Below are 9,436 nucleotides of genomic sequence, written 5' to 3'. Positions count from 1 at the left end.
TTAAAAAAGAAACCTTTTTGTCTTCTTTTACATAAATACATGCAACTTTGTGTTGATCTGTTACATAAAATCTAAATGAAGTTTTAAAGTCGGATGGCTGAAGAAAAAAGCAGAAGTATAAATGCTTTTGTCAAGGCAATGTAAATACAGTAGATGGCAAACTATATGTGTTTCCTTGATAAACATATTTAAATCAACTGCATTTGTAAACACAAATATTCCCACCCCCCGAAAAAATAGCATAACAAAAATGGTAACTTAATCAAAATTTATTTAGAGCACTAACAAATAAATTAGCACATTAACTATTTGAGCATTCAGATAAAGCGATGTTAGAATCCAGAGTACAAAAGTTGAAGGTGAATTTTGGTCGTGAATGCTGAGCAGGTTTTGCATTTTCTGTGACATTTTGGTCCTAACAGGGTCCAAAACACAGCTGGACAGAATAGCATGGAGCCTATTTGATCAGCATTTTACTTTTCTTCTTTAAAAAAAAAATGTTATGGAGACAACCACCAAAGCCGTCTCCCACCTAAAAACCAGAAGCTTTTACAGACTTGCCCATAAATACACACTGACACCCGCTGTTCTTTTCAGGTTGGTCCCGAATCACCTCAATCTACATTATCTGCACAGATGATTGTCTGGTTTATTTCTCCCCTCTTTCTTCATCAACTTTCAGGTTGTTGCCAGGGATGTGCCTCTTCCTTCTTCACTCCCTTTTTGCTCTTCCCTTCTTTTGCTTCTTTCCATTTTCCTCCACTTCTTCCATGTTGCTGTGACCGTTAGTCACGGCCGAAGTGCCGTTGGCCTCTGGCTTGCAGCCTTTCTGTGATGGTTTGCGTCTGTACGCGTGGTAGTAGAAGTTGGCAAAGAGGACGATGAAGGTGACAGCATAGCCGATCAGAGCCCACTGCATCCAGCAGGGGAAGGGGCAGCCAGTGTAGAGGGAATAACCAGCGTGGCCGATGGTTACATGGAACTGGATCTGTTCAACATCAAGAAAAGTGCAAATTTAGGAAAAGGTTTGAGATTTATAATTGACTGTCAAAAACGTAAAAAAGAAACAATCCAGTTAAAACATGACAGGGACCAGCTTCATATTACACTGTAGCTAGAGCTGAAACAATAAATTAGATATTTGTTATTTATTCCAACTAATGTAATACTAAAATAACTGAAGCATACAGACTCTAAAACAGTCACTGCTGCAATTAAACCTGAAACTGATCACTAAACAAAATGTAATGTAAATATCCTCTATCTATAAATTTTGAGGGGTTTTTTTTTTGGCTATAAATTATTGAATAAAAACTGTTGCCGTTTCTCAATATGTGTACTTGTGCGCTCTCATGTGGTCGTTAAACGTCACCAGCATCAGCCCTAGTACTGTTCCAATTCACAAGAACAGCAGACGGAGAAAGGACAAAGTCCCGGATGATGTTCCCGCCCCTCCCTATTTACTGAGTATGCATCAGAGCAGACTTTTCAGTTCTCCAGACTGACAGATGTCCCAGAATGCAATGCGGCAGCAGCAGCTTTCAGTGGAGCGCTCCCAGAGCTCTGAGTATTAAGTTAAAAGTTCTCTTTTCTGTTGCCGTTGTTCAATGAAAGTACATTTTAAGATAATTTGAGGCAAGAACATTATACTTTAAAGCATCACTTTATGGCCCATTTCCCAATTTAAAGCATCATTTTAAAAAAATTGCGAAGGTGAGAGGACCGCAGCAACTAGCGGAGCTCCGAAGCTAACGGCAGCCCTTCTGTTTCCCTTCTGTTGAGTGAATTATCTTAAGAAGGAAGGTGGACTCAAAATCAGATGCTTTCAGTATCAGTGAGGATTTTTAGTTTTTACAAAATGTTGAGAAATCTCTGTGGTTCACCCAGAGAAATCATGACAGAAGCCAGAACTTTGAGCTGAATTAAGCTTAATATACAGCAAAGTTCCTTAGTTTTAATCTCTTACGCTTTCAATTATTTAGAGAAAAAAGAAAGGCTGAGGATGACAGAAATTCTTAGCGCTTGCTTTGAGCTGGCCAAGAATATTATTTATTTGAAGTATTGAAAAAAATGACATCATTCAGAGCCTCATACTGCGGTTTAAATTGATGATTGGTGAGATTAATTTAAAAAAGAAAATATGACTATAAGTTAATATTTTTTCAACTTATTTCAGATAAAATTACTTATTTTTACTAGCTGAGCTCTTAACTGAAAAAGAGATTATCACCCAACCCAAAATACGACATAGTGCAATTACATATTAAAGGAATAGTTTATTACCATAACAAACTCTGTATCATTATCTAAAGAGTAGAAAAATAAAAATCTTATTTTAACTGAAGTTTCTACTCTATTACCAGACAGTTTGGAGAATTTTGTTTCTAAGGTTAATTTGTAAAAGTGTTACCCACCATCTGAATTATTGTGAGGTATTTCTTCCACCAGAGGTATTTCTGCACATGAGGTCCCAAGGCAGCCAGCCCATAGTAGCCGTACATGAGCACGTGGATGGAAGAGTTAATGGTTGCACCGAAAAACGCTGTAGATAGGGTCAAGATTTTTCTAAATGTTACTTAATAAAGAAAAAAAAAATACAAAAGACTGGTTCACTCTGGGATTTACAACTATTTACTCACACTGTCCACCAGGGACCCACTTGATACCGATCCACCAGAGGATGAACATGGTACAGTGATGGTAGACGTGGAGGAAGCTGACTTGGTTGAACTTCTTCCTCAGTATAAAAAAGACTGTATCCAGGAACTCCACACCTTTGGAGATGTAATACCACCAAAGAGCAGATGCTATCTGGAGACATAAGAAGCAGAATGAATATATGCAGCAGATATCTGTATAGTGATATATTACTGGTAAATATGCATATGCATCAATGAAGACAATGAAAGTCATACAATAATCCTAAATAAAAAAACATAAGATCAGGCATAAAAACAGGCTAAGATTTTTGGGTAGGATAAAATACTGCTATCATCTTCAGAAACCACCATTTTGAACTATAGCTACAATAACATCCTGATAAGGCCTCACCGAATCTTTTTCCCCAGGATGAAATAAGATATCAAATTATGCTGTTATGTTAAATTAGTCGGTTGTGCTCATGGATTTAATTCACAGTAGAAAAAGGGTTTGTTTACTTAAGGTAACATTAGCCTTAGTAGCACAAGCTAGCAATGTTTTTCTTTCACACTTTACGGGAAGACAATATTTTATCCAGTAGTTTTTACATCATTTGTCATCTAAGTGTAGTTGGACAATAGCAGTCACAGTAGACGTGTTCAGGTAGTTGTCTTTGTTTTCTGATCTAATAATTTCAATGCTTAGTAATAAAATCCTTCTTTTGAAAGTAAATATTTGTTATGTATTCAGTTTTATATCAGACTACGACAGTCCAGATTTGTGTCTAGGAAAAAATAAGACACTGACTACTAACACCTACTCTTCACATTCCCAGTTTAAAGAAAGCAAAAATCTATTTATGATGAAAAGATCTTTCACAATAATTCAGTCACTTCTTAGTAGAATGTTAAATGTCCTATTCTGTGACATGTAACATTGTGTAATGGAGGTGTTTGCAAAACAAAACTTCCATCAAAATATGCCACAAACAATCTATTTTCTTTGTTAATTAAGCTGTAATATTCCATGTATGTTGGGCAAGCACATGGTCCACAAGGCCATTCTCTGATATCTCTGAACCCAACAGCTACTCCAGCCCCACCAAAGCAGTGAGTTGCAAAAGTGGGTGGAGTTCCAGCTCGTGGTGTGACTGATAACCACACCCTCTTTGTCCTAAAATCAGCCCAGTTAGAAATGCCGGGCTCTCATCATCTCTCTGTTTCTCTCCTACTCTGATACCCAGCAGAATTAGTGATCTTCTTAACGTCAGCAACAAGATTACAGCATTACCCCACCTGTTAGGCACAGGAAATGCTGCATGCACGATAGCTGACCCACGTAAACATCAAGATTTGTTAAATGAATACAAATTTCTGCAGACGTGATGGGGGTGAGTGCACACATTAGCTCAGTGAAAGGTGCATGCGAGGGAGCTTACCCTGACTTCATTCACATCGTTTGAGTAGTTGACCGGCTGGCACAGGTAGCTGTACCCAGCAGCTCTTGATGCTAGTAGGAGCTGAAAAGAGGGGGCAAATGGCAAAGTTAGATCAAGGTTGGGAAAGAACAGCCAAGGCAATAAAGCATGTACCGGTACACACATTTGCATCAATAAAAAAAAAATTTGTTTAAGGAAAAAAAATTTCTAAATCATTCTGTTGTAAATTATTCCAAACTCAGTTTGAGCACATAAACAACCGAACAATTTCATTTGATTTTGGACAAAATTTGATTTTTTTGGTTAACCTTTTTTTTTTCTTGTAAAAAGCTAAGGGATTGCTTTTGCCAAAAACTGGTTCTAAATGAATAAACTGAACTGATTATTATTCTTATGATATGTATCAAGCTTGGCGAGTATGCCTGGATGAAGTAAGCCAATGACTTAAAGCTAACAGCTAAAAATGGATCTTTAAAAGATGGAGATCAGTTTTCCTTTCATCACTTAATGATGTTTGACATTCCTAGCCAGACTTTAACTTAAAAAAAAAGAATTGCATCTGTCCACATTGACACCAACCTCTTTGGCGATGTAGAAGTTGAGGACCACCATGCTGAAGTTGTACACTATGAGGGTCTTCCTGAGTGTGAAGGGCTGGCGGTCCTGCATGTACCTTGGCCCCGCCCACAAGAAAATCAAGTACAGGCAGCTGATGGCCAGGGTGGGAGAGGGAGACGCCATCATCGGCCAGTTCTCCACCCTCTTGTCTGGAGAAAGTTGGGAGATTTTGTCAGTTGACATTTTATCTAAACCGTGTAAAAATCTAATTAAAGCAGAACTAAATTAGTCACATGACCAGAGACTGAATTCATTCAGTGTTCCCTTTAACAGCTTGGTGAAAAAAACACAACTAACAGCTCCTTTTATCTCCTAATTAAATACCTCAAAACGAGGAACTTATAAACTTTTCAGTTTAGAAAACAGACACAAACAGAATGCACTCTGAAGCATTTTCTTGATAAAAAAAAAAAAAAAAATCAGATAAAGGCTATCATCTCCTGCATGGCTGGGAACAATCTTATTACTTTTGGATTCAAAAATGACTATAACTCTTATAGCACCATGAATGTTTGCTCTTTTATGTTCTAAGAAAAATAAAAGGATTTAGCGAAGTTTGTAATCAGCCAGGAAACGAGGCTGATTGGTCCCAACATTTCAGCAGATCATTATGAAACAAGGACACTTTTGTTTCTATTTCTTTTGAAATTAGACCACTCCGATACATTTTATAATGTAATTAAAGCACATATAAGTAATTTATCAGCTGTCTGGTGAAATAACTGGAACACTTGAAACTGTTACTGAAAACTCTTTGCAAAACCTGGTTTAGAGGCAAACATAGATCAACAGTCGCTTTAAATCTCTAGCATAGAAAAGCATTGCAATGTGTTTTTTCCTCCATATATAAATGACAAGCCACACTAGCAGTTTGAGAGGATCAGCAACTGGTGAAACCATCTTACCTGCTATAGTAAGGCTCCATTTATAAAACTCTACTGTGTCATTCACGAGATGTGTTACAAGCTCCATAGCTCCACCGCTGGTTGTGATTAAACTGTGGAGACAGAAAACAGCAAAGAGACAGAAAAATTAAATTACAGGTCATGCACGCCCCATCAGAGGGACACAGGGCGACGCCCTACAATCTTCAATGCACAATACTTTTACTTGCAGCTGCAGTGTATTGTGGGTTTGGTATGTATGACAAAGCAGGGCTTTAAGTGGACCGCTACAAAGTAATCTAAGAAGTTAGAAGTATAAAGAACTATTTTGGCCAAACAAATACCTCATCACACTAAACATGTTTGTCCTACTTTAAATTAGATTTGGTGAGTGAGTGGGTTTTATTGTGTATGCAAACTGACACATGTGACAGGGGGAGAAATTAGTTTGTGCATTTATGATGTACAAAGAGCAGAAGAGCAACCATAGGATCTATAAATAGAAAAGAAGATGCTAGATAGAAAAAACATATTTTGTCCCACAGCAGGGAAATTAAGGTGTATTTGCAGCAGCGCAAAAACCAACTGGAAACTTGCAAATACGCGCTAATGTATAGAATATACCACAAAAAAGAAGACACTTTAATCACAAAAATCTGGTTGACAAATATATATTTACTATGTTGGCAAAACTCAAATAACTTGATATAGCCATGATAATTTGTTACACTTAAAAAATATCTTTCCCAATATCATATTGACATGTGCCTATATTATGATGAAAGGGCTTCATATTATCATATGAAGCGTCAAATATTTGATTAATGTATAAGAATATCTTGTGATCTGATTTTCCATGTGTTATTCATAGGAGAATAATTTTACATCCTAGATGGATGTATTTAATGTTAAAAAAAGGTAAATCCATGAGCTAACTCGAGCTAACTATGGCAATATAGAAAGAACCAATATTTCTTTATGTCGTATGTTCAAATGCTCTTGTATATACCGTAAAAGGTGATAAACAGGTCCTACTTTAAAATAAAAAAAATGAGGAACAAGATCCTTACATTGGATCAAACTTTAACCTTTAGCCCCAAAGTACTTTCTGGTTACAGTCTTTATGGGTTTATTGGTGGATCACCTGGGATAAATACAAAAAATTAAAAATAAACTCAGTTTTTGACCTGCCTGTTTTTGCTATTTAGAGCAGACCAATAAGGAATTTATTGGTTTCAATTTCTTTCTAATTAATAGGGGCTTTTGATTGTTCTACATGCACAGCAGCAATATATTTGGGGTTGCCCTGTGACCTCTGGCTTCCCCTGCTCTGTATTCTGACTGGATGGAGGCAAACAAAGATGACGCCCAATTTTCACTTTCCATCACTTAACCTTGATAACAGTTATGCATAATTAACAAATATCCAACGACGGAGGATGTATTATCAGTTATTAGTTGAGTTGTGATGACCCACCCTACAGTATAAATCATATCCTTTTGGACCCCATAGAGTACAAGCTTTGAATATGGCCTCACTGAGACTAATTAGGGTGCCTTTCATGACAAACAGCTTCTACCTGTCAGAGAGCTTTTGTCTTTATATTAATCTATTATTAATCCTATGACTCAGATCAGATGCCCTTTAAATAATTAATAGCTAAGCATACAGTAACTACCTTCCAACAATGTAAGCATTGATCTGAGGACTTTAGCTCAGAGTTACACATAGAGACGTGGATAAAATAATCTGCAAGGATGGACACTTTATGAGGCATGGTAACGCATCCGGATGTAGTTGAGCTCACAGAGGCCAGATAAGAGAGAGGGAGAGAGGGAAGCCTAACAAAAAGACTGGAGCGCATGTGTCAGCAGGTTTCAGCTCTGGCTGCTCAAGAGGCTTAAATTCAATTGATCAATGAGCTTAGATGAGGGCCTAAGTACAAATGCCCAAAGAGACACAGAGCCTGCTCGGTTAATATGTGCATATATTTTTAGGGAAATTGGTTCATAAAACTCTGAAAATTACAATCATAGCTTATTAGTAATAAATATAGTATTAAGGAGGAGTCCTGCCATGGTTTACTCTCTGAAGTGGAGTTATTCCTCCTCAGGTTTAACAGGTGGTTGACTGATGTGGTGAAAGATAAGAGGAAAAATTAAGAATATAAAATATTAACATAATGAATATTATTAGGAGTTAAAATAGGTTACTCTGTGAAAAGTTACAATTTAACCCGAACAGTTAAGTTCAACAGGTTTGAATATACAAATATCTACATATAAAAAAACAAAAAATAGGTTTGAGATACACAAATGAAAAAGCCACAAATACACACGCTTTAGGAAATACTCACATCCTGGATATTTAACAGTGTATAATGACATCCGGTGCAATTTGATGCCCAGCCCTGCTCACTGCGCCTCACTTCTACCTTTCCTTTCCTTCTTCTTCTTTCTCGTCGCACCTAATCTGTTTCGCTCCTCTCGCACCTCCGCATTGAACAGCAACTAATTTTTGGCAAGAAACTAGACAAGGCAAGTGAAAAATCTACGTCTAAAAAGTGGCGCGCTGCACACGAGGTCCGCTCGGCCGCATCATCTTCCTCCAACCTCCTAGGCACCGAGGAGACGGATGGAAGCTCTGCGCATGCGCAGTTCGGCCTCTGGTGCGTGGCAGCTCTAGGAGGCAATAAGACCGCACTCCTTTCTAAATCTTAGGTATTTACAGCTCGACTTTTGCACCAATCACTGAGATATTCGGTCATTCCTGAAACCAACTAGTTAAGCATCTAAAATGTGGATCAATTCAAACAGGACCTGAAAGGAACCAATACATTCTAACTGACACAGATTTTAATATTTAGTTATTTTTTTCTCAAAAGGTATTTACTTTTGTTTAATGAGGTTTTGTTTTCAGGATCAAATTTCACATTGTGTCATAGCTTAGTAGTTTTGGTGACAGAATGCACAATAATATTTTGGATTCCTTTAGCAAAAAATAGTTTACTTGAAGTAAATTCTAATAAGAATACTTAAGTATAGGTTTAGAAAGTATTACTAACAATGTACTTTTAGTGTACTTGAAGTATTACTAAAGTAATACTTCTTTGAAACTAAATTGGGACATTTTTAAGTTAACTAAAGTATTCTTTACTAAACAATAAAGTAAACAATAATATAGTCAAGTACACTTGACTAAACTATTGTTACCTATATGAAATATAGTTTAGAATAAGTAAACTCTAAGTGCACTGCCTGATTTTATGTATAAAATTAGTGCACTTTTAGTATACTTGAACAGACTACTTTTTTCTAAGGGTTATACAAAAGATAAGCTTAGAACTATGCCATAAACTGTTCAAAGTTCATAAAAAAACAAATTTTTCTTTACTAGCATCTGGATGCAAATAATCAGATGCTGTAACTGAATCTAGCCTGGGGATATTTAACTGTTGTAATAGGGATATTTCACCCCATTGTTTTTATTTATTTATATTTATTTGAATTTTTATATTTTTTATTTTTTATATGTTTACTGTATATATATATATATATATATATATATATATTAGGGTTGTCAAAAGTATCGATACTCAAAAAAGTATCGATACTGAAAAGTTGTATCCGGATACAATACTCATTTTCAAAAGTATCGATACGGTGCTACCACCAGTGACACCTAAACAGTCATTCATCTTATGCGCAGATTAAAGGAAAATGCACTTTCTGAACACTGTGTGATTGAATAATTTTGTGCACTTTTCAGTTTCAGACTTTTTTCTGTAACAGGTGCAGCTGCTGAGAATTATTATTTTTTAACTGGTTTGGCTAGTGTCATTGTTATGTGTGTAAA

General features: G+C 36.4%; 1 protein-coding gene across 1 annotated transcript; it reads right to left on the bottom strand.

The window, feature by feature from the left end:
* LOC107097972 (elongation of very long chain fatty acids protein 4-like) lies at positions 1 to 8,204 on the bottom strand. Its single transcript, XM_015395374.1, has 7 exons — positions 7,938 to 8,204; positions 5,602 to 5,693; positions 4,658 to 4,845; positions 4,079 to 4,159; positions 2,640 to 2,811; positions 2,415 to 2,542; positions 1 to 988 (listed from the first exon to the last, which is right to left on the bottom strand). Exons 2-7 carry the CDS (start codon positions 5,666 to 5,668, stop codon positions 713 to 715), a joined length of 912 nt encoding a protein of 303 aa, XP_015250860.1. The 5' UTR covers positions 5,669 to 5,693; positions 7,938 to 8,204; the 3' UTR covers positions 1 to 712.
* Between the last annotated feature and the right edge of the window lie 1,232 nt (positions 8,205 to 9,436).

This window comes from Cyprinodon variegatus, unplaced genomic scaffold, assembly GCF_000732505.1.
Source record: "Cyprinodon variegatus isolate N-32 unplaced genomic scaffold, C_variegatus-1.0 Scaffold738, whole genome shotgun sequence".
NCBI lineage: Eukaryota > Metazoa > Chordata > Actinopteri > Cyprinodontiformes > Cyprinodontidae > Cyprinodon > Cyprinodon variegatus.
The sequence above is the reverse complement of the archived record's forward strand: the minus strand, read 5'-3'. Positions and strand labels throughout refer to the sequence as shown.